Here is a 26,379-nt window from a genome sequence, read left to right as displayed (position 1 = left end):
TCGTCTAGCATCAGGAGAACATTTATCGGTATACAACTATGCCTATACACATGTTCATCCAACTTTCTGAAGCACCTGCAGCTAAGGGCAGTTTTAGGCTTTCTGTGTACTTAATTCCTAAAAAATGAAAGACAGTGTCACATCTCCCTGTCCCCCTCATCTGACATTTAACACGTTCCTACAATTACTTCCGCAAAGGGGTGCGTGCTGAAAAGCACTTTCTGTTAGGATCTGGTCACATGTACAACTTCCAAGTCCAGCAAGTCGTTTCCAGCTGGGCTTCAAGAGATCTTGTCATTAAATCCCCTTCCTTGATGGTTTGCCAAAAGTCAAAAGCATCTCCTGGGTTCTATGTATCCTACAGCCGGCTTTTTCCTTGACCACGGAGGCCAATACTGAATAAACAAAGGTAAGCGAGGGGCAGTTGTGTGGGGGGACGAGGCCCAAGAGTTTGACTCTGCTTCGCTTTACGTTGACTGAAGGTCTTCGTCATGGGAAGAACGCTTGGGCGGCGGGGAAGGGGGGGTGTAAGGCTCTTTTGGGGGGTGCCATACCACAACCGCCGCTTACCTGAACGGACTTCTTTGGGAGCGCGGGGTCGAGAGTTCGTGGGTGAAGGGGAGGGGCGGGCGGCAGGCGTGGCTTTCGACTTGTGAGGAAACTTCCCATTGGTTTGTGCCCGGCATCCTCCCTGTCAATTTAGACTCCCCTAGAGGGTGAGAAGAGGAGGAGGGGGTGGGTGGGGGGAGAGGATAGAATGGGAGGGCGGGGGAGGAGGCGGAGGGGGCCGCCCGTCCTCCCGCCCGCCTTCTCGCTCGCTCGCTCGCTCGCCCTGCGCTCCCGCGGCCGCTTTCCCGGTGCGCCTCTTGGCCAGCCCCCTTCGCGGGATGCAGCCTTCAGTGGAGATGCTGCGCTCCTCGCGTATGGATTGAAGCCCCTCTCCTCCTTTTCGGTCTGGAGAGGCGAATCGAAAGGGCCGGATCCGGGCTTCTGGTTAAGAAGGCGGCAGCGCCGGTCCGAAGTCGCCTCAGCCGGCACTTTTCCCGGGAGCTTTTTTTTTTTGGTGGGGTGAGGGCAGCCTAGTCGTCCTTGGGCTCTCCATGGGTCCCTAAGGGAGTCGAGGCCGAGCGTCTCTTGGAATACAAGCGGGACGGAGGCGGCCGCGGCGGGCGAGCCGGACGGAGAGGAGGGGGGGGGAAGGCGAAGTGGGGCCCCGGCGAGGGCGGGCGGGTCGCCGTTGGCGCGCCCGGTGTTGGGAGCGAACCATGGAGAGGAGTCGGCAGTGGTCCACCAGGTGGAAAACGAAACGGCGGTTCTGGGACTCGGCTTTCCCCGCTCTTCTCGTCTCGGCAGCGCTTCTGATCCAAGCGGCGGAAGTTCGAGGAGGTAAGAGAGCCAAGAGTCCCCCCACCCCATAAGCCCCGGCTAGAAGAGACGGGACTGGGGTGAGGCGACATCAGGGCAGGTCGCAGCCCCTGATTTCTAAGTTGACCTTAACAAGTGAGGTGGGGGAATCGAACCTGCCTCTGTCTCCCTGGTCACGTTCCCTGAAATGAATGGGAGTGTGTGCAGATATGATTCTGGGATCTGTTCGCTGATTGGGTTGGGGGGCGCTCTGTGTATGCTCCGGGGATTTCTTTTTTCTCCCTTGTTGATTGAGCCGTCGCTGGAGCCCCGGACCACGGCTGCTCCTTAGTTCGAATTAGGAGCTCCCTTGACTTCAGCGTATGGAAGGATGCTGGGGAGAGAACCTAAGGAAGATCCAAATTCTCCCCAGTTCTGCTCGTCCAACTAAGTTTCAGTAAACTTGATTTCTCGAGAGAAAACCCAGAGATAGGATCGGTCCGTGGATCTCCAAGACCGTCCCCGCCCAGTTTTTAAAAGCGCTGTGGAGGGCAAAGTGAGGATGGGAAGGAGGAGGTGGGCTGCTGAATGCAGTAATGGAAAAGACCTGAAACCCGAGAAGACGGCAAGGGAATCTTTTGAATAGCGAGAAAAATCTTACTTTTTGCGATGGTCGGGCCAGTTTTCACACTGGTAAAGAGATGGCTTGGGCAAATTCCCTCCCACCACCTCCTTGTTGAGATGATTGAACTGAGTGGATTCACACACATTTGGCCAAAGGGAAGAAAAGAAGGGAGGGCCAGAGGGGTAGGCTTGGTTAGCTTTCATAGATGGGCCACACTTTGACTACAAAATCCACAGGCTTCTTCTTCTTCTTTTTTTTTTAAAAAAGAGAATTATTTCAAGTTGACCCAGACCTCTTTCTAGCTTGGATCCTGAAATGTCTTGATAACTCCTTGCTTGGTCTGTCCTTGACTTGCTTGAGAACTTTTGAGCGATGCAGAGATGCTCATCTGGTGTGCGGTGGGGTAGCTGACAAGAAGACTTCAGACGAAGCTGAGATATTCACATTCAGAGAGGCCAAGGGTTTATTTTAACCCATCTCAAATATTACCTTACCTGCCCCCACTCTCTGGTTGTCTGTCCCAAAGTCCCCATTGACTCTAGCCAGCTTACGTGGCAAGGCTGAAACAGGAGGGCAATGCACAGAGCAGCAGGAAACTCCTCCCTCCCCTTAGGTGCATCCTTGGCAGAGTGGAAGGAATGGTCCCATAGGTGGGCATGTGTTAGTCTGCAGTTTTTGGAGCTGCAGAAGTTGGAACTTACTAAGAAGATCATTTAAAAAGAGGGGGCGAAGGGGGAGAGGGAGGGAGGGAGAGAGAGAGAGGGAGGGAAGGAGGAAGGGGGGGAAGGAAGAGACTTGAGGGGAAGACGACAAAATAGTAATACTTTTTCCCCCTACAGGGAGAGGCATATTGGGAAACAGTCCCATTTATAATAAGCTGAATGTGTTCTAAACCAGATACTTGGGATCCATGATGGAGGTTAGAGGGACTTTCCCCAAGTCTGGTATTATAGAGAACTTCTATGGAAGGATGCTGGGGAGAGAACCAAAGATCCAAATTCTCCCCAGTTCTGCTCGTCCAACTAAGTTTCAGTAAACTTGATTTCTCGAGAGAAAAACTCAGAGATAGGATCGGTCCGTGGATCTCCAAGACCGTCCCCGCCCAGTTTTTAAAAGCGCTGTGGAGGGCAAAGTGAGGATGGGAAGGAGGAGGTGGGCTGCTGAATGCAGTAATGGAAAAGACCTGAAACCCGAGAAGACAGCAAGGGAATCTTTTGAATAGCGAGAAAAATCTTACTTTTTGCGATGGTCGGGCCAGTTTTCACACTGGTAAAGAGATGGCTTGGGCAAATTCCCTCCCACCACCTCCTTGTTGAGATGATTGAACTGAGTGGATTCACACACATTTGGCCAAAGGGAAGAAAAGAAGGAGGGCCAGAGAGGTAGGCTTGGTTAGCTTTCATAGATGGGCCACACTTTGACTACAAAATCCACAGGCTTCTTCTTCTTCTTTTTTTAAAAAAGAGAATTATTTCAAGTTGACCCAGACCTCTTTCTAGCTGGGATCCTGAAATGTCTTGATAACTCTCCTTGCTTGATCTGTCCTTGACTTGCTTGAGAACTTTTGAGCGATGCAGAGATGCTCATCTGGTGTGCGGTGGGGTAGCTGACAAGAAGACTTCAGACGAAGCTGAGATATTCACATTCAGAGAGGCCAAGGGTTTATTTTAACCCATCTCAAATATTACCTTACCTGCCCCACTCTCTGGTTGTCTGTCCCAAAGTCCCCATTGACTCTAGCCAGCTTACGTGGCAAGGCTGAAACAGGAGGGCAATGCACAGAGCAGCAGGAAACTCCTCCCTCCCCTTAGGTGCATCTTTGGCAGAAGGGGCAGAGTGGAAGGAATGGTCCCATAGGTGGGCATGTGTTAGTCTGCAGTTTTTGGAGCTGTAGAAGTTGGAACTTACTAAGAAGATCATTTAAAAGTGGGGGGGGCGAAGGGGGAGAGGGAGGGAAGGAGGGAGAGAGAGAGGGGGAAGGAGGGAGGAGCGGGGGAAGAAGAGACTTGAGGGGAAGACGACAAAATAGTAATACTTTTTCCCCCTACAGGGAGAGGCATATTGGGAAACAGTCCCATTTATAATAAGCTGAATGTGTTCTAAACCAGATACTTGGGATCCATGATGTGGAGGTTAGAGGGACTTTCCCCAAGTCTGGTATTATAGCAATTTGCTTATGTCCCTTCCTTCAATTCTAGTCAGATTTGCCTTGTGACTGCTTTCTTTGTTAACTTCTGTCCAGTGAAATCTATTGAAGTTATTGCATAGTGTGTGTCCTTCCTTCCTTCCTTCCTTCCTTCCTTCCTTCCTTCCTTCCTTCCTTCCTTCCTTCCTTATCCCAAAGCCATGGTAATAATATGAGGACTCTAACTCCAGTGAAACAATTTTCCCTTTAAAAGTACTTCGTGCTTTTCTGAATTGGATGCTTCTTTTCATTGGCTCAACCATTTAAGTGCCAAGGAGAGGAGAAAGATGCTTTCTGAAAGCTCCCATTCAGCCTCTGGGTTCCTGCTCACCTCTTGGACTGGACCTGTCAGTCACCTCAGCCTGTCTATCTGCCCCCTACTGGCCTGCTCTGAAATAAAGCTGTGGGCACAGAAGTCAAGCCACACTTTCAGCTCAGAGGCAGGGGTAGGATTACTATTTTCTTGCTTGGTGCCAAGAAAAGCTTTCAGAGAAGGGATGTGTGAGGGGAAAAATACAGCTACTGTTTTCTTAATGTTCCTTTCCTCCAAGATCCAAATATGATTTGGAGATTCTTCTCCCTGACAGACTGGTTTGCTCTGCATTTCTTTCCTGGAAAATCAGATGCTAAGTGGTACTTCCCCCCGCACCTCACACAAAAAGGAGTGACTCTTGCTATTCTCCCAGTGCAGTTCAGATGATTGAAAATAGGCAGACACTAGTTTTGCTATGTGATGTTGATCCTTCTAGGGTTGTAATTCACTGAAGTATGCAATATGGGAGAATGTTCTGATGAAACTGCCCTCTGGGTAGACATATATTGGAATGCTGCTGTCTGATGACAGTTTGACAGAGTGATTAAGAAATCACGCTTTTGACAAATCCCTGCATCACCTTCTAATATCTGCTTTTTTTTCCCCCCTAGAATGCCAAAAAGAAATCTGCAGACATGCTGTTCTTTGTTTCTTTTCCCAGAAAAGTCCCCAAGTTCTTTCCTGAACAGTGGTAACTGTTTGAAGTACAGTCAAACTTTTGATCATTTTAGCAGGCATTAAAGTTAAGTGGGAGAGAGAGAGAGTGAGAGCACGAGAGAGCGCTCATTTGGCATTTCCGAAAGGCATAGGTTAAAAGTTGCGTTCTTTTACTTTTCCCTTTGTTGTGGTTAGCAAGACCTCCAAGATGTAAAATAGATATAAGCTGTCTCCCATGCAGTGGTAGAAGAACACTGGAAAAGAACAATGAAATACACACAATGTATTTAAATAAAGCCAAGGTAAAATAGCCTTAGATATTCTAAAGATATTACTTTAAAAATGCATGTAAATTAGCTCTAATATTAAAATGACAATCCATTATTTTACTTAAAAAGCAGTTTTCCAAACAAAGCAAATGGATTTTCTTTAAAAGTTATTAATCCCAATTATTTTATTCTTACATCTTGAATAAACTGTTGAATCTGCAGAAATTTCTAAACTAACATATAAATATAATTGCACGTATGCTATGCGATGTTAGTGTGAATGCAACTCTATCGAATAAGTGGCACCGGCTTTATGTGAGCAAAGGGAATGCAATAAAACTGGGATGATTTAAAAAAAATCTGAAACATATTGTGATGAATGATGTGAGAGGTTGATGATGATATCATACAAGAATTCTCATTCAGAGAATGTTTTGGAAATTACTGTATATTTCAGAATTCTGGTCTGGACCCCTGTTGGACAGCAGAAGGAAATAGCATTAGATATATTTGCTGCCTTGAGTTATTTATAAAACTAATAAAGGGAAAGAAAGAAAGAAAAAGAAAAAAAGAAAGAAAAACAATGTTTCATTTTCATGAAACAATTGCTATATGTAAACACATTTGATGTAGTTTCTTAACTTTTTTTGGGAAAAGCAGCTTATTCTAACATATTTTGTGTGGATTATTTTTGTAATGTGAAATCAGTTGCCAAGGATGCATGAATAGGCTACTTCATTCAACATTGCTCTAGTAGATGAATAAAACAACAGTTTTATTAAGGCGTATTGTTTAATGGGTTAACAGATTTAAATTTCGTGAGGAATTTCTAAAAGACAGTCTTCAGAGAACTTTACAATAGAAACACTGAGGTAGCATGTGCTGATCGATTATGTTTGTTATAGTTACCAAAATATTATTTTCAGATTACATTAATGTCTTACCTGTTTCTTAGATGCCAGCCATAGCAGGTTAGGCAAAATTCCTAGAATCTTATCTACTGAGTTAGGAAAGACGATCAAATTAGAAAACAATGGGGAGAAATGTGAAATAAATTCTAGCTAGTTCCACTTACAGACATGGTTTTGAATCCCATGGATTAGAGAGTAATATGACCCCAATCTCCTCACTGAACATCCTTTAACTTTGGCAGTGAAAAGAACCAAGGTCCAGTCTGAAAAACCTTTTCAGTGGCCAAACTCTGATATCTTTTTTTCTCTCTTTCTGGTCTGGCAGCTGACACAAAAATATGCCTGGTATGTTGTGTAAGTCCTGCAGTTCTTTACTTGCCCTTTACAAGGAGGTGAGAAGAGGGGGAAAAAAAACCTGTAAGAAAAGGAAGGTAGATTTTTCCTCCCTCACTGCTAAGCCATTCCTTCTAAGAAATGGCTTCCTATTTTGTTGCCGACTTATATATCTCAAAAAATCTCAGACTAGACCTCGCCCCTTTCTGCAACATGGAAGAAATGTGCGTGTTTTTCTCTTAAACAGTTTTAATCTTAATCTGTGTCTGTAAATTTGTCTGCTGAGAAGAAAGCGATTGTAGAACAGGGATGTCTTTCCTAATACTAGATATCTCTTGCTTGTTTGATGTTCTCTAGAGAACTAGAAATTTGGGATTAAAAGGATCATTGAATGCATTTGAGGTCATAAGATGAAATATGGCTCTCGATTAAAAGGGCATGGGAATGAGCCTCTGGAAGCAAACTTTGAACGTGATAAGGAGGACTGTGCCCATTTTGGAAATTATTTTGAAGACATGCTTTGGAGCAAATTGAGAGCAGAACTTCTCTGGACAGAACCCTGAAAGAATATGCCTGGCTATAATGAACAGCAGAGAGTCTGAAGCCCTTTTTGCAAATTGGTTTTGAAGTCTGCACAGCCCTTCTAATAAATAACAGAACGCATTGCTTTGATGAAGTCAGTAAATAAATGCATTTTTAAGTATCATTGCTTTGAGAATACTGGGAGCCCCAGTGGCGCAGTGGTTGAAGTGTAGTATTGCAGGCCCACAACCTGGAATTCGATCCTGATGGGGCTCAAGGTTGACTCAGCCTTCCATCCTTCCAAGGTTGGTAAAATGAGGACCCAGATTGTTGGGGGCAATATGCAAATAAAAGTTACATTGTACACCACCCAGAAAGTATTGTGAAGTACTATGGGATGGTATGTAAGCCTAAATGCTATTGCCCTGCTATGCTATACTTCAGGGCTGTCAAACTCCTGGCCCACGATCCGGGCCCACTCCCAGTTTAGCGAAGGGAAAAAAAGTCCCAAATGTCATGTGATGCCCCTGTAACACTGTGAATTTGATACTCCTGCTATATTTAGGATTAGTATGACCTAGTATTAGGTTGCTCAGTTTTACATGCAGAAGAGCTTTTTGCATTTCTGGTAAAAAGGATCCGGGAAGTTGTTAGGATATAAGAATTTGCCTTTATCTTGAGACACTAGAAGCAGCTTGGGATGTTCCATATATTTCAATTTTGATACATCAAACATTAAACTCTTCTTTTTTGTCTCATTTTTTTTTAAATCCCAACCATGAATTCTGAACAGCCATACTTACTCCAAAAACAAGATACTTGTTTGTTCTTGTTTAGTAATCACAGCTGGGACCAGAAACTCAATCATTAGTTGATAAATGAAACAGCAACTGTGCTTACAAACCTACTCCAACTTTCCTTTGTTTTACAGATTGATGAAAATTGTAAATGCGAGGTGTGGTCACAAAGTTACTTTTTTCCCCATGGCTGTAACTTTGGTCACTAAATATGTCAGTTATTAAATGAGTACCTGCAAATAGTCACTTTTTAAAAAGTTGTTAGTTTCCATGTAATCCAAAAGGGGCAGAAAAAAAAAAATTGGGCTGGTTCTGTCTTTAAGTAAGCAAATGAAAGCACATTTGCCACCACTCCTGCTTTCAAATGCTGTCTGTATTGGGAATATCTCTACAGAGGAAAAGGCAGCCTAATGTTGCCTTGGGAATTTAGTCCCGGGCTCACAGAGGCAGTCAATGAAAAGAGAAAACATATCCTTCAGCCAAGATAAGGATAGTGCGAGGGCTGGGTCAACTGAAGACCTTAGAACAGGTAATGGCCAACAGCTGGAATGGGACCAGAAGAATCTTTTTAAAAAAATATAATGTAAATCCCATATTCATATTCCACTCAACATCCAATTGATATATTATGAAGGACCCTTTAATAAATACCTACAGTTCTCCTTGGCTTGTCTAATTTCTGTCCACTGTGCTGATGCCATGTCAGGGGAGATTTTTTTTTTCCTGCTCTGTGGCCATTTGGTCTGTTTTAGTATAGGAAACTACTCTCTCCACCCCAAAAAAAGAAGTATTACAGTATTCTTATAAGCATAATAATAACAAAAGTCCATTGGGATAATTATATTTGTCATATCTTCTGTTTAATTTTGTATAACCAAAACGTAAGATTTTTTACCAGCGAACTTTAAGAAGTTTGCTCTTTTTCTCACCATACTTTCCTGCTTCCTTTAAGGAAACAAAATCTTTAACCATTTCTTAATTTACTGTTGGGTCCAAGTAAGCTAAATGAAAGCAGACGGCATCTCTTGTGCTTTGGAGAAAGAAATCGTTCCTGGGGAAACAAAAATATTTAGTCTTTTGGATGAAGATGCCATAGCCCCAAAGCCACAAATCACCCATTCACTACTTCTGATCTAACACAGAAAAGTGTATTACCAGCTGTCAGATTAAGGCATCATTTTAGAAAGAAAACAGTAAGCTTTGCAAATTATAAGTTAATGTAGCTTTGCAAATTAAAGTTAATGTAGCAAGGCTGTTGGCCTAGCATAATCTAGTAACTGATTTTAAAATAAACTAATGTTTAATAGTGTTCTTTTCTTTTTAAAGAAACCTTTGTGTGAGAAAGTTATGATTCTGGGAGAAGCCATAATAATAGTGCATTCAGTACAAGAAATTAAAGTTAACTTATCTTGTGCAGGTTATTAAGATATAAAATTATTAAGTTTCAGAAATTTGCAGAATTGAATTCATGTAGCCAAATGGTCTCCCAAATCAAGATTAACACAGCCTAAATCTCTATATTGTATTCCATTAATAGAATAGAATTCTTTATTGGCCAAATGTGGTTGGACACATAAGGAATTTGTCTTGGTGCAAATACTCTTAGTATACATAAAAGAAAAGATGCATTCATCAAGAATCATAATGTACAACACTTAATGATAGTCATAGGGTACAATAAGCAATCAAATCATATTAGGAAACAGTCAATGTAAATCATAAGGATACAAGCGACAAAGTTACAGTCATACAGTTTCAAGTGGGAGAGGATGGGTGATAAGGAGTGATGAGAAAATTAACAGTAATAGTAGTGGAGACTTTGTAATAGTTGAACAGTGTTGAGAGAATTATTTGTTTATCAGAGTGATGGCTTTTGGGAAAAAAACTGTTCTTGTGTCTAGTTGTTCTGGTGTGCAGTGCTCTATAGTGTCATTTTGAGGGAAGGAGTTGAAACAGTTTAGGTCCGGGATGTGAGGGGTCTGTAAATATTTTCACAGCCCTCTTTTTGACTCGTGCAGTATGCAGGTCCTCGATTGAAGGCAGGTTGGTAGTAATTGTTTTTTCTGCAGTCCTAATTATCCTCTGAAGTCTATGTCTGTCCTGTTAGGTTGCAGAACCAAACCAGACAGTTATAGAGGTACAGATGACAGACTCAATAAGGTGAAGGACTTATGTACTTCCTCCTTCAAGAGAATCTGGTTTCCAAACTTGGATGTCATAACACATATGGCAAGACTTACATGCACTTGTGTCAGATGTCAGGATGCAAAGACATAATAGCAGCATTTGTATGAAGGCATCTTGGCATATCATGTGTAACCACTGCAATGCTGTCATGGCAGTGGGTGCAATTGCTCAGTATTTGCGTTAGTGCCATCTTTATTGCAGTTGTTAAGCTGTCAAAATGATTGCTGTGCATAAAGGAACCAGATGGCACTCAAGCACATCCATTTACGTGATTCACATGTCATGGTAGGCCTGGATACATCAACACATTAATCAGAAGAGAGTAACCCACAAACAGCTCTCAAGAAGCCATTTATGGCCAATTCACATCCCCAAGATTTTGTTGCTCAGCTCAATAAAATAGCTTTTAAAAAAGAGGTGAGAATGTGAATGAGAAGACCACTTAATTTTTTGGACAACCAAAATATTTGGCTGCTCCTGAAAAGGAGCTTCCATGTAGTATGAGGCTGAACAGTTTAGCCTCTTCTAGCAAGAATCAGAATGATGGCCCTTGAGTTCTTCTTTGAGAAAAAGAACTAGCTTATATACATTCAAGAACATACAATTCTGCCATTGGTAAAACAAGAAACAGATGGAAACTTCTCCCCCATGACAGTCACTCCAGCCCATTATATGGAGGAGGCAGGAGAAAGAGGAACAAACCTCTTGAACGTTGATTGTAGTATAAATAGAATTTGCATTTGATATACAGCAATCACTGACATTTCTTTGGTAATGACTTCTTAGCTTTTCTGCAATAAATCAGAAATTTCTAAGGTCTTGTTTGCCTATATGTCTGCTTCCAATTCAGCCTGTAGGGAGAAGTCAACACACAACAGAGTGGTATAATTTTGCTGCTTGCAATCACCACACTTGCCAGGAGAGTTAGCATAGCTGGATGCTAAGTGGTCTTGTCTAACAAGAGAGAGTAGTGTCAAGTTTGAGGCTTGCTGGCAATACTCCTAATTAGTTTTCAGAGACAGCAGAAGTGGCTTGCAGTGAAATATACAATTTTACAGAAACAAGCATAGAAAAAATAGCATTCAGACTGTTGCTCCTACCCCCATCCTGTATATTCTTAAGAGATTAAATGTTTAGTTTGCTTCCAGACATCCATTCATTCCAAAATATGAAAATAAGGTTTCATCCAAGGGTTCAGACTGGATTAGACAGCCTGGAACTCATCTTCAAGACTGCATAGATATATAACATCCCATTAGCACAAACAGAATAAACTCTCTGGCCACATTAAATATTCTGAGAGCTGAGTAAATGAATGAAACCCAAGGCTTCGTAAATCCTGCCTCTTCAAAAGTATTTAATGTGATGTTAAAATTAATAAACTGGCTATTCATGTAACCCAGGGCTATCAAACTTGCAGCCAGCAGGCTGGATGCGTCACGTGTTGGCCCCACCCCCACCCACTTTAGCAAAGGGGGGAAAAGCCCCGATACGTCACGTGACACTGCGAGTTTGACACCCCTGATGTAACCCATCACACCACTCAATCACCCTCTCAGCATTTTTCATCTGTAAAAGTCAAGTTACTGCATGGCATATTGTTAAAAAAAATCCCCAAATTTTCTTTTCGAAAGGAAAGTGCTATGAAATCACCTAATTAGAGTCCATGGTTTAGCATAGGGGTCCACAAGTCTTAAAGTTGCCAAATTTGGGGACCTCTGGTTTAGCAAGTCCTATTTGAATTTGTGACTTTATTTCAGTGAGAAATAGTCAAAACATTATCACAACGAAGGACCTTTTCACAGTTTTCCCTCGTCTTAATATTCTCATAGATTGGTTACTCCATAACTAAAGTAAGTGCAAGACTTCTGCTCCCTACTCAATACATTTTTAAAATTGTATTCTTGGAATCAGAATGAAATTCTTTCCACCAAGTTGAAGAATGTTGAGTAAAAAAATATGCAGAAGGAATTTGGGCACGGGGCTAGTTATTTGCATTGACAGAGCTGAATTAGTTTGCTTCCACTGAATAATAAAAGGATTTAATGCTATTCTTCAAAACCAATTCCCATTCAGCTGATTATCCTTACAGTGTATGGACTTTAAAGATCTGATTGTTCAGAAAAATCTGCATAAATATTTATTTACCCTGCAGAATATGACTTGCCGGCCATATATAAATATATCGATGATATATAATCTCACTCCTGTTTCTCACCAAAGTGTCCTATAAATGTTTGAAGATTACCGTCTTTTAAAATTTGAAAATGTTCTCCACTCTCTCCAAAATCCCAGCAATAATATTGACATCCCATATATAGACTGAAAAAAAATCAAGATGACCACAAGATGGCAGAGCAAAGAATATGATTTTTTTGTCTTGTTTTGCTGCCAACTAATGGTCATCTGGATTTCTGCAAATATAATATGCTTATATAATAGTTACTATGTTGTACAATCCTTTTAAGAATGCCTTTTAATTTTAATTCATTTTCTCATCAATAAGATAAGTGTGTGAATTTTCCTTCAACCTTCTTGTTTTGACTGATAGTTGTAAATAAGTTATTTTTCCTTCCTGTATAGCTGCAAATCACTTGTTTAGCTTCCTTGCCAGTTTTTTCTTTAATGATGAAATTATTATTCTATATTTTTGCCAATGGAATAATAAATGAAACAAAATGAAAACCATAAATACCAAGAAAGTGAACATGTGTTAATTGAAGGTTAGTTAAAGAAAACAAATATTCATTCTTTTTGCCAGTTTTTTTAACTTCTCAATTAACCTATTTAAAGGCTACACATGCTGCCATTGAAAGGAATGTTCAAACTAGGCATGTAGCTGAATATTCTGAAAGTATTACTAAAACAGTGTCTAAAATTAAAAAAACAAACAAACCAGCAGCACAATAGAGAACAACTAAAAGCAATAAAGAACAAGTTAGCTCTGTTTCCAACCTGGAAACAAAACACCTGAGAGCTACATCCTGTTCCCTTTCATGATTCACGGGTTGATTTGGCTTAAAACAACCTAATTTTTAGGTAAACAACGTATCTAATTGTTTGAATTGATTAACTTGTATTTGTCTAGTGCCCTTTGATAATTTTGTTTCTTCCATAGTTGCATAAAAAACATTCCTTATGCTAGTTAAGGGTCGGTTATTCAAGTACGATCTATCACTTGTTTGCTCCTAGTTCTCCATGAGCAGCCTTGTTAATTAAAGTGTAATGTATAGGAATTTGAGGTGTTATGAAGACCCATTCTTACACACCAGTGTTAATGCATTACTAAGTCATAGAGATGAACACGGGCACTAGCTCTAAGATGTGTAAATTGCAGCGATAATAGTCATGCAAAATGCATCTGGACAGCAGCTTCTTTTCTTGCTCAGCAAATAAATTTACGTTAATGACTTGGATAAAGTTTTTAATATCCTGAACTTGATCCTACAGCCTTCAAAAAGCCAAAAGTCCTGCATTAATAATGAAGATGGTTTGGTTCTTGTATTCCGCAACTCTCTTCCGGAAGAACTCAAAAGTAATCCCATATGTCCATACTCTGTAGTAAGGGAAACATCTTTTAATTCAAGTGAGGACTCCAGTAATCTAGTGTGTGTGTGTGTGTGTGTGTAGTTTGGAAGAAAAGAATTTAGAAGAAAATGTATGTGTTTGCCTTATATGTTGCTACCAGTTTATGAGAACTGATTCTAGAACCATTTCCAGCCTGCAAAAGGAGAGATGCAATTTTGAATATTTAAAAAAGAACAATTAGATGCCAAGGAATGATTGGGCATCTCTTGTTTTGCAGTCTGGAATTGAGTGGTGGGATTTAAAAATTATTTTACTATCGGTTCTGTGGGCTTGGCTTGGTGGGGGTGGCCGGGGAAGGATACTGTAAAATCTCCAGTCAGAGGTTGGATTTGCCAGTTCTCCAAACTACTCAAATTTCCACTACTGGTTCTCCAGAACTGGTCAGAACCTGCTGAATATCATGTCTTCTGAAAATGATTCTAGAATCAATTCTCATAAACTGATGGCAACATTTACAAGTAAACACATACATTTTCTTCCAAACTGTTGGATCTAATGGAGACTGCAGGAGTCTTTAGATGTGGACCGCTGGAAACTGTTTACCCATCCTTGGCCCAAATCAGACTCTTTCCCCCAGCCTGTTTTCCTCCAGTTGTTCTAGAACTACAACTCCCAGAGTTCAATTTATATCACTTCCCACAGGTCCCATGCTTAGCTTGGGACTTCGAAGAGCTGTAGTGCCAGTAAAACTGCAGGACAGCAAGTTAGAGAATGTGGGCTAGACAGGCACAAGCCTTTTAGAAGGTTGACATTTTATGAGTCTTGGCCTTGAGTGTTACATGATCCTGGGACATGTTCATTTTCCTAAGTTGCCTCAGACAGATACAAACAAACTTCATGTCTTCTGAAGATGAATCCTGATCTAGTTTAAACTCTTCTGGCTATTCGTTTTGCCTTGGTGGCTCAATGGTCTGGCAGGTGGGATACTTTGGCAGGGGATGGGATCATTGAAGAATAAGTGGTTAATAACCTACAACATAATTATGCAGAACAGTAGCATAGCATAAAACAGAATAGAATACTTTACTTATTTCCTCCCCCCCGCCCCGCTTTATTATTTTTATAAACAACTCGAGGCACGCATGCCCAATACTTCTTCCTCCTCTTCTTTTCACAACACCAACCCTGTGAATTCAGTTGGGCTGTGAGAGAGAATATACCTTTTGACATTCATGCCTAAGGCAGGGCTAGAACTCACAGTCTCCTGGTTTCTAGCTTGCTGCCTTAATCGATAGACCAAAATGGTTCTTATATTGATGACTTCCTTTTCATATGATTATATTGTAAAATATATATAATTGCCCAAGTAAGTAAGGTAACTGGGCTTTTCAGCTAGGATCTGTATGTCTGCCTCCCATCATATGTCCACAGATGCTCTGAAAAGTGAGATAGGTGTAATATTCCTTTAATAAATAAAATAAATATAAATATGCATATTTCCTCTGGTTCAAGTCTACTTTCATTCTTTTTATCCCTGGAGTTGCTGGGCCTTTTTAGGCAAGAACTTGCAACGTGTCTTACACCTACTAACCCCATTGCTTTCAGCCTCTGGCTTTTCAGAGGCTGAATATACAAAGGAGAAGTTATTCTCAGTCAAAGCCCAGGTGAATACTTTGCTTCTTTCCCCTCCCCAAAAGTCCAAAGGAAATCCTGTTTAAATTAATCCCTGGATTTTTTTTTTCTTCTTGAAAACCTGTTAAACTTGGACTGATTTGTGTTGCGGTTTATATTCTTTGGGAATTGACTTTTTTCCTCCAGTAGATATGCAGTAGTGCAAGGATCTTATCTGCAAATTTTCAAAAAGTAATCTGAGAAGTAATTAATCTACCACTCAACATTGCTACAATTTTATTTTCTGTCCAGTCTCTAGTATACTTAGGAATCCTTGCCTTTTACTAGTGCTGAGTGTTTCTTGCTTGCTTTATCAGTTCATCGCTTACCATTTCTTCTGATACGTTCCTGAAGAAAATGCATTCCATGCATTTAACTTGGCTCTAGCATATCCACACAGGGAATATACATTTTCAGCAAAAATAAAATCTTTCTAAAAGAAGCAATGTTTAACATATGTAAATAGGAGAATCCTCCTCTAGTACAGGATATTTAACCATCTGGCTACTATCAAAGCCAATCATGGGAACCTGGAGGAACTCAATGATTTCCTTGTAAGACAAATGTCGAGATGGGGAGTTAGCCTCTTGGAGAAGGATCAGGACAGGAAAGGTTGCTTAACTCTTCACTTAACTAAGGATTTCTCCTGCTAATGTTCTGATGCTCTTTTTTAGTTTACTCTATTTTAGTTGGGCACTTGAGATAAGTCTAGTGGTGGCAACAGTCTTTAGAGAGCATTTGCTAGGGAAAAGATATAGGGGCAGAGCCCTTCATTGCCTCTTTCAGTTCTTTTTATCAATCAGGTATTTTGTCTCAGCAAAGCTGTTAACAGTATTTATTGAAGTAATGTTTACTGCTGCCTGGTGTGATTTAGTGGTGGTAGTAAATGACTTTACATGAAACATAAATCTCCAGTATGATTTTTTTCCCACCCCCTGTGGGCAAACTTTCTCTTTATGCATTACCTCTGTATTTTCCTATCATTTGGAAATGAACAGTTAGGAATACTAGCAAAAGGATCAGTGGTGGGATTCAGACATTTTTACTACCAGTTCTGTGGCCATGGCTTGGTGGGTGTGGCAGAGGAAGGATACTGTAAAATCTCCATTCCCTCCCCACTCCTGGGGAAAGGTTCAGAGGTGGGTATTCAGCAGGTTCTGGCCAGTTCTGGAGAACCGGTAGTGGAAATTTTGAGTAGTTTGGAGAACCGGCAAATGCCACCTCTGACTGGAGATTTTACAGTATCCTTCCCCTGCCACGTCCACCAAGCCACGCCCACAGAACCAGTAGTAAAAAATATTGAATCCCACCACTGGGAAGGTTACCACCGGTTTTCCGAACTACTCAAAATTTCCACTACCGGTTCTCCAGAACTGGTCAGAACCTGCGGAATACCACCTCTGAAAAGGTTATATGGTAACAATTCTAACTAGCAACTAGTCCTATCAGCTTTGCAAGGTAGTCCAGACAAAAAGCATAACCAGATGGACTAATTTTACATTACTGTAAGGTTACATTAAGAGAATCTTGCAAGTCTGAAAGTACATCCCCCCCTCCGCTGGTCACCTTTACAGTCCAAGAAAATAGGGAGGATACCCTCTGAGATGTTTGCTATATCCACATTCCTTGTGTGGCTAAGTTCCCTCTTGTCTGACCATTCCCTTTGCTGTGGCTCTTTGTTCTGTCTCCCAATGTTATTCTCTCATACCATTACAAGTCCCAGCTTCTGCTTGCTTTCAATTATACTGTAACCAGGTACTTTTAAACAGAGATGAGTAATATTGGGATCTGCTGAAGATCTTTCAGTAATTTTCTGTAGTTCTGATTCGCTATTGTGTAAACTATAGTAGTAGGAACAACGTCTTTTGCCTCTTAAATTAAATTTCTGAAAGAAAAAAAAAACCATGGAGAGAAAGCGAAATAAGGAATGGATTTGCAAACTTAGTACTGGTACTAATGGCAAATTTCTAGGCTAAGCACGCCCTCAAGGATATACTGAATCTCATTTTTTGGCATATGAATCTCCAGTTCAGCCATTACTTCATGGTTATTTTAGTTATTCTTTGGACTTTAAGATCTAAAGAAATGTTAGTAGAGTGGGCGCTATTTATGGGCAAGTTGCATTCCACACTGCTCCCATCTGGTTTAAATAGTCTTATCTTGTGTGCTGGCCATGGTCATGTAAAATTAAGCATGTAGTAAGCATTGGTCTAGTACAGGGATGTCAAACTGGTAGCCCACGGGCTGGATGCGTCATGAGCAGGCTATGCTCACTCCAACTCCACAAATTGGAAAAACATTGTGTAATGTCAAGTGATGGCAACGTGATGCTGCAGGTTTGACAACTGTGGTTTAGTAAATAGATACTGGGATAATGTTGCATGTATCTTCCTAGATGAACCTAGAGAATTTATTCAAAGCCCAGGGGTGGGATTCTACCAGTTCGCACCTATTTGCTAGAACCGGTTGTTAACATCCTAAGCAGTTCAGAGATCCAGTTGTTAGAAGAAATTACTGGCTTAATCCTGTAAGGAAGGCAGGAAGGAAACATTCTGGTGTTCCTTACAGAAACTGCCTCTCCGTTAACCCTTATTACGTTCTTGGCAGGACTAGGGAGGACTGTGGAGTTTTTCCCCCTCCTTTGCTGGTACTTTGCTTGTGTGGAATGACCATTCAAAGTTATAATGGCACTGAATTTTTTTTACTTATGACCATTTTTCACACTTACGACTGTTGCAGCATCCCCACAGTCATGAGAGGCCAGGGGAGGAGATGTGTGCCTCGATGTGAGTGATATTGAGTTGACCACACCCAGCCAATAACATGACCACCAAGGCATGTCCACCCAGTCACATGACCACCAAGCCACGCCCACCACCTAAGCCACACCCACAGAACCTGTTGTTAAAAATTTTGAATCCCACCCCATCAAAGCCCATGTGAAAAGTTGCATAAACGACTTTCTCCTTGGCTTGACTGCTGTATAAATATAGAAACATGGTCTTGCACTAAAGAGTAGCTGTTATTAATAAACCCTGTTGGGTGATGCTTTTAAATCATTAATGGAAATGCCGGAGAAGCTTGATCTTGAGTTACTCTGTTAAAATTATTCTTACATTTTATTTTGTTCCAGTGCTGGCCTACAGTGGTCCGGCTTTTATACTAATTAATGTTAATGTACATTATGCTTGATATTTTTTTAAATGGAAGAAGAAGTCTAGACTAAAGGATAAAATTCAAAAGGCTGGCTTGTATATGTGGAGGTAACATAAGATGGAAATACTGACTGAAATAAAAGAAATAAGACTTATTAAATTTATTGCCAGAGCCAAGCTCAACAAAAGTTTCTACAAGTAGTTTATATGCATCAATTTTCCTTTTCATTAGGTAGAGCCCTTTCTCCCCCCACTTCCTGATATTTATTACTAATTGATCACTATTGTGATAAATAAACCAACAGGTATTGTTTCTGAGATATGAATTGTTGGTCATGTAGATACTTAGTATCTGCTCAGCTTCAAGGCCGCCATACATTGTACAAAGAGTCTATAAAGTCATGAAAGAGCAGAAAGAAATATGGGTTTCTACTACTGGAGCTATGAATGTAATTTACCTTCTTATCCTGGCACTAGGCAATGAATTATTTAATCTGGGTTCATTCTTCTTTATAATAAAAAATAGCTGAACTCTGTCTGTTAGACTTGAGTCCTAGTCTAGGAAAAGGTTTAGCTGTATTAATGGGAGCTGTGTGATTTACTGCTGAATCCTTTTTTTAAAAATCTTTTGAAAAGATCTTGTAGATAGCTTTTTTTTTTTTAGTGTGTCTGTCTCTGTGTGTCAGCTCATTCAGGCAGCAGTCAATACAAAGATTAATAGAATTCTACTTTGTTGATGTAAGGGCTATTTGCTGATATTCTGCCCTGCCTGTTTGGTTAAAATGGTTTCCTGCCTAAGCAGAGGATTGGATTTGAACATCTCCCAAGGTCCCTTCCAACTTTGTTATTCTATGTATGATAGAATCCTGGAAACCTATTCTGCTCCCTCTTATATCAAACAAAATCAAGGCATGGTTATCTTGAGATTTTTCCTCACCTTGTCTTCCTTCCCAGATCTAAATTAAACTTTACTTCACAGTTCTTGCATTCTGTAAGATCGTCTCCATACTCTTGTATGCTATATCATAATTCGTAAATGGTATGTACACTGCATTCTCTGAGGATAACTTTTTAGAAACGTTATATTTCTGAGGACATCTGAGATCCTTCCTGCTGTTCTGTATTTGAGAATAGCCAGTTCGATGAATGAGCAATTGGTGCCATCTTTTAACCTCATGATCTATGATACTCAGCAACAAGATATAAAACTTTGCATCATGCATCCATGTGTGTAGTAGAAATAATACAATTAAGTATCTCTACATATACGATCATGCCAATATCCTTGCAGCTCTGCCTGTCCATAGAGTCTCACAACTAGGTTCATTGTCTCCTTCTCCCAAATAAATATTTATAGGACAATATATTTAAGGCATAAAATATCCACCCTCAGTGATTGCACTAATTATGCATCACTCATAACCCAAGCCCATTTTTCTCATGATTTGATGAATAAATCACAGATGAGTGAATTGAAACACAAGCTAATCCAACACTAAATTAACAATGTTTTTGGCTTAGTTTGCACCCTTGTGAGCCCTAATTCCAAGTAAATTGACATGTAGTCATTTTGGTTCTGAAGGAACACTTCAATCAAATGGTATAGTGGTAGCTTTAATGTGGTTTTGATGGATTTATGTAGATTCTTATAGTATTAAGAGAAAAATGTTGGCAACAGTAGAAAGTGAGTGTATTCACTGAATTTTGACAGATTTAATGTTATCTTAATTTTTGGCAATTATGTACTTTAAGCACTTAGTAATTGCCATTATATACTCAATATAGCTGTGCTTTCCTGTTGAGGATGTACCTCTTTTTTTTGCATATCTGATTTTGGTCTCCTGTCTGCTAGAAATATAGCTGGTGAATAAAATGTTCTGAAAGTGAGGTTTTAAGGATTTCCTATTACCAAAGTAGCTTTTCTACTAGAAGTCCCTGGTTCCACAGCAGGGAAACCATTATTATTCCAAAAGGTCTGGAAGATGTTGGAAGCTGGATTCTCCTGAAAAGATTGTCTACTTGCCAGCTCGAACATAGGTGGCAGTGAGATAGTTTGACAGCTTTGGCCATCAGATGACATGAGTACACAAGGAAGGAGTTGCTTAGTATGGCAGCAACTGCTGGTTTTTTTTTACTCTTTGCTCATTCTGCCCTCCTTTTTTTTCATTTTGAAAATGTTAATTGTGGAAACATCAATCATGCCTTGGCCATCTTCCCCTCCAATCCCAACCCTTCCCCTTTCCCGGATATGATGCTAGTGGTCACTTCGTCCTTGCCTCCCAAATGAGCGAAGTGTTTTGTTTTCAGTCTTCCTAAAATTCTCACCTTCCACATAGTTAACAAAGCCTCCTGCCTCAGAATTACAGGAAACAATGATACTGATAGAATCCAGGTCTGCCCAGTTTTCTTATTGTAGGTAACTTTTCCTGAATCAGACATTCTTCTCAGGGCTCAGGCCATAACTCCCAATCTTCCCAGTTGAAGGAATGGTAATCCAGTATACTCATGAAATGTCAGGTTTATTTAAAAGCTATTTCAGAACATTCAAATCTCCCTTCAGCTAACCAAATTATTCTTGAGAAACAAACTCAAGAAACTTGACCTCTCGTTGCTGATCTTGTTGAAATCTCTATGAGGTACCAATAAAGGAGACTATTTGTAGCTTAGGGTTGAAAGGATGGATCTTTGGTACTCTCTGAGCTTGGCTGTTTTCTTGCAGACGTTTAATTACCCAAACTAGGTAACATCATCAGTGTTCTGATGATGGTCTAATGAAAATCAGTTTAACTGGATTTTTACATATAGACCTGAACTTTTGTACCTGATAGTTTGAATGGCTCCTTGTTTTTACTGGCATTAACATGTTTTACACTTTGTTTAGAGCTGGGATAGTTATCCATATTATTGGCCTACCAGGTTTGCAACAAATAAATAAATACATTTTTTTCTCTTAAGATGGACTTAATTCATTCAAATCTTCACTCAAGTCTACCATGAAGGGTGTTTTCAGGAGGTATTGCTATAAGGGTCTGGGGATTGGCTAAGAAGTGAGACAGCACAAAACTCAGGGCAATCAAGAGTTATGGGGGAAAGAGTCAGGTTCACTATAAAACAACAACAACAACAACAACAACAACAACAACAACAACAACAACAACAACAAGCTGAACAAGTGGAAGACATCAGCCAGGTTATACTAGATGACCATAATAAGGGCACAAATGGTATTTACCTTTTGCAGTCTTTGTAAGAATATGTGTGTGATAACTAAAGAATAGATTTGCATTACATTTTTCACTTGAAAAATTAGGTGTAGGCACTCTGGTCTATAGGTGTCTGCATTTCAGCTGTCAATTCACAATTCATTTGCAGACTGAGCAGAAAGCAGTTTGCTAATGTTCAAGCCAATATTTTATTGGATTCCAGGAATTGAAATAGAATCTGGTTAATTTTGTGGACCAAAGTTGGCCTTGTGGTTGGATCACTGAGATTGTTTAGAGCAGTGGTCGCCAAGCAGTGGGCCAGGGACCACTGATGGTCTGTGAGAAAACTTTGGTGGTTCTCAAAGAAATGTCACCCCCAAAGCACCATCCAAAGTAATTAATCCAGGTTGCGTGGGAACACAAATCTTGTGTTGCTTGCATTGCGAACAACATGAGGTAGTGAGGGGATGGGGGAAAGGGTGGAGGGGGGGAACTTGTCCCATGCGCCTGGCCTGGCCACCAGGCTGTTTCTTTCCGCTTCTTTCTTCTGCTTTTGGCTGCATGCAAGTAAAGCAGCCAAAATCTTTCTTTCTTTCCCCCCAAACTCTACCATAAACGAATCTACTCCAACAGGCCGCACCGGCACAACAATTTTCACAAAGACTCATTTCCGGTGGAGTTTGGGGGAGAGAAAGAAAGACTTCTGCTGCTTCTGCTGCTTTCCTTGCATGAAGCCAAAAGTCTCTCTCTCTCTCTCTCTCTCTCTCTCTCCCTGAGAACAGAGCTGGAGACAGTATCCTGTGATCCCAAATAAAGAATGATCGATCAGTAGGAAAATAGGGTGGGGAATTTTCCTGCAGACTTTTTCTCCCCAGGGTCTCTGGTCCGTGGGATTTAAAATTATGAGTTTGGTGGTCCCTGAGGTCCAAAAGGTTGGCAAACCCTGGTTTAGAACTTTTTGTCATAGTATGAGAAATGATACAGAATTATGGCCGAATTATGAATATTCTAAATTCTTTTTTCCCCTTATGTTTCAGCTGAACCAGTTGATGTACTCAAAACATTAGAATTTCATAAATCTCCAGAAGGAATATCAAAAACATCAGGAATTTGCATAAACAGAAAGAATTCCAAAGGATCTGATGCTGCCTACCGAGTTTCAAAAACTGCACAACTCAGTGCCCCAACTAAACAATTGTACCCAGGTGAGTCAGTGTAAATATTATGTTGGCTATACATATATGTATGTGGAGTGGGTTTTCAGCATTTATCAGTCTTTTAACTTTACTTTTCTAATTACCAGTTCAAAAGATCTCATTTTATTTTCAGTTGGTACAATCAATACACTTACATCAATTCAGCTTTAACTGGGAATTTGAGAAATAAATCAAGTGGCTAATAATCAAAATTAGATTCTGAACATCAATTGCTTAGGAACATGAACAAGTGGGTATGGAGACTAGTTATCAATGTAATAGAACTACAATTAAAAAAATTAAATTGGAAGCTCTGGGAATCTTTGGTTTGATCCCACAAAGTTTTTCTTAATGTTCCCTAATTCATTAAAGCCATTAAAAGTATCCTTCAGTTACACAAATCAAGCAGTAATTGTTTGAAGTTGAAATGGTGCTCAATAAGAGATACTGATGACTGGTCCTCCCAGTCAAGTGAGATCCTCACTTAACAACCCATGATCCTTACATAATGACAGCAATGGAGAGTGTTGGGATTGCAGTTGCTAAGTGATATAGTCGCAGGATGGTTGCCTTTATGACTGCATCGTTTAGTGATAAATTCCAGTCCCAATTACTATTAAGTTTGGACTATCTATAGTAATATTTGCACTGTAATTAAAAGTGGCAGTGACAATGGGTTCTTATGCACTGGTAACTTTATGCAGAAAACCATGACATAATCTTTTAAGTTTCGGACAGTTTGGAAACAAACTTTGTAAATTAGAGGCTAGGCTAATTGTAGTTAGAAGGTGCTTCAGGTATAACTCTGAACTCTGGAGTCAGTACTGTGATCTCATCCTTCCCCATTTCTTTTACTGGTTCAATAATTTCATGTTTTTGAAATACGATCCTTCTCTTTGCTAAACCATGTTGGTTGAATAATTCTTTGCTGTTATTAAACCAAAGTTTCATATTATATTCCATTGGGAAACAATAAGTCCTTTTTTCAACAATTGACCTAGTGTCTGATTGTGTGTAGTAAATTCAGAGAAGTGTGCTAAGAGACTTTCAAAGGAAAGCATATATTGTGACAGGACCACAGACCACAACTCTCTCTCTCTCCTTTTTTTTTTTTTTGGGGTGGAGTTGCCAAGTATTATATATGACATTGTATCTTCGTGGTCTGTGGTTTAGGCCTTAGGGAATCTCATGCAAAGCTCGAAGCTCTCTTGTCAAGAAAGTCAAAATGCAAAATTTGGAGTTTTTGTTTGGCAAATTTAACTGCAAACACGCCAGAATCTCTTTGAAGGTCTTATGCCTTGGGGTCAATGGCACCTAGTGGAACTCTTTCTCGTACACATATACTATATACACATATATTATATTGAAGAAATTTTTAACAAAATAAAGCAAAATTTATAACTGCTGTCAAAAAGACTGGATTCCGCTCTTTTACAAAGCTTTCTTATTTACTCTTTCATTTTATATTTTCTTTTTTGCTTGTTCACTATTTTAATTTCCTTTATTTCTTTTCTAATATTTTCTTTTATTTTGTTAAAATTTTCTCCAGTGGAATATAGAATCTGATCTTTTTGATAGCAGTTATAGATGCACTTATATTTTACCTTTTCTCCTTCGGTAAGATTAATATCATCAAACCCATAAATCACAAATTCATTTTTTTTCTTTCTTCACCAAGCAGAACTCTTTCAAGGTATAGGTAATCCTTACATCAGCTCCTTTAATAACCATTCAAAATTACAATGGCACTGAAAAAAGTAACATGGCCATTTTTTCATACTTACAATTGCTGCACAATTCCTGTGACCGGTGATGGGATTCAGCCAGTTCGTACCACTTCAGGAGAACCGGTTAAGTTTCTGAGCAGTTTGGTGAACTGGTCGTTGGAAGAAATCATTAGGGCAGAGAACCGGTTGTTACATTATTTGAACCCCACCGCTGCCCGTGATCATGTGATCAAAATTCAGATGCTAAGCAACTGACTCACATTTATGACGGTTGCAGTGTCTTGGGGATCATGTGATCAGCTTCTGCGACCTTCTGACAAGCAAAGTCAATGGGGAAACCAGATTCATTTAACAACTGTATTATTAACTTAACAATTACAATGATTCACTTAACAACTGTGGCAAGAAAGGCTGTAAAATTGGGCAAAATTCACTTAACAGATGTTTCACTTAGCAACAGAAATTTTGGGCTGAATTGGGATCAAATATTGAGGACTACCTGTTCATTATTTCCTGTAAGAGGAAATGTAGACCACATAGAATCACATTGCGAGCAATTTGTGAGATTTTTGTGGATCTAAACTGTTATAACTATTATATAGTATATCTATAATCTGTTATATTATCTGATTTAGCTGTCATAATTGATACAGGTGCAGGATTTATACCTACTTCCACAAATGAATATACAAACACACAAGTTCTGGCCAAGCACAGCTTTGTTTAGGCTTACTATAATTATTCCTCAAGTACCTATGATTTTCTTCTGATTGTCTCTAACAACTTCAGGAACCGAAAAGAATATAAAAGAGATCTCTTTCGCCTTGAGGCAAGGCTGCAAAAGTCTCTTGTTGTTGCAGGCTTAAACATGTAATTTTAATATATAGTCTGCAAGCTACAATGAGTAATGTTATACTTCTATGGAATATACGTGACTTTAAGAAATAAACTCATATCTGATGCCTCTTTTTCTTTCCTGGATTGAAACAAATGTATGTATTAAATTGTTTGCTCCCTTTCTACTAAGTAGTCTTTAATGTTTTAAGGGGGTAAACATTCAACACAATTAACATAAACGATTAATGGAACTCACACAACTTTTCATCTGTCTGTAACAGACAAGGTGTAGAGAACAAAGGGCTTAACTGATGTACAGAAGTTGCCTATGTAAGTGTCTGCATTTCAGGAGGAACAAAGCTGCTGCTTGCTGGAAGGACCTGGTTTAAATTGGGCATTTGCCAAATAGAAAAATGAGCAATAGCAGAATAGCAATAAATGCAAAATAAATAGCTGAACCAACTACTTATTGGGGCCCCCTGCACTGAGTAAACCCAGCTGCCATCTTTAGCCTACCTTCCTTTTCTTTTCCATTGAAGACATAGCCACTCTCCCAATGTAGAATCTCAAAACCCCTATTTTTATTGAAAAGTGTAGTGGGACGAATATAAGAAAGAAATCTCAGGATGGAAGACAATGAAAATGAGGAATGCATATTCATTTCTTCGTTGAAATCATTTATTCTGATCAGAACATTTTCAAGTGGCTTATAATGAATATGTATATGTAGTGATTCATGGAGTATCTGTGTGGCCACTAGAAGTCAAAATCTACTTTATGGCACATAATCAGTCAATATGCAATGTGCTGTGCTGAAGCTGGCTTCTACTGGCCAATTGTTCAATTTTCTGGAGTTGTTCATGCCGGTTGGGAGCAGAACTGAGACCTGACATCTAGTGCGCTGATTAGTTTTTTGGCA

The 26,379-nt window shown here is 39.9% G+C and overlaps 1 protein-coding gene across 3 annotated transcripts in view; it reads left to right on the top strand.

The window, feature by feature from the left end:
* The first annotated feature begins 842 nt into the window (after positions 1-842).
* COL11A1 (collagen type XI alpha 1 chain) overlaps positions 843-26,379 on the top strand; it is a 269,505-nt gene continuing 243,968 nt past the window's right edge. For all 3 annotated transcript variants that reach the window (XM_087930269.1, XM_087930270.1, XM_087930268.1), the window contains exons 1-2: positions 843-1,386; positions 22,738-22,905. In XM_087930269.1, coding sequence (XP_087786395.1) covers positions 1,266-1,386; positions 22,738-22,905 — 289 coding nt within the window. In that variant the 5' untranslated portion in view covers positions 843-1,265. The remainder of the gene's footprint in view (positions 1,387-22,737; positions 22,906-26,379) is intronic.

The sequence above is a fragment of the Pseudonaja textilis genome, chromosome 3 (assembly GCF_049901715.1).
Source record: "Pseudonaja textilis isolate UNSWEBS1 chromosome 3, rPseTex1.2, whole genome shotgun sequence".
Classification (NCBI taxonomy): Eukaryota; Metazoa; Chordata; class Lepidosauria; order Squamata; family Elapidae; genus Pseudonaja; species Pseudonaja textilis.
This window is presented reverse-complemented; position numbering and strand designations above follow the sequence as displayed.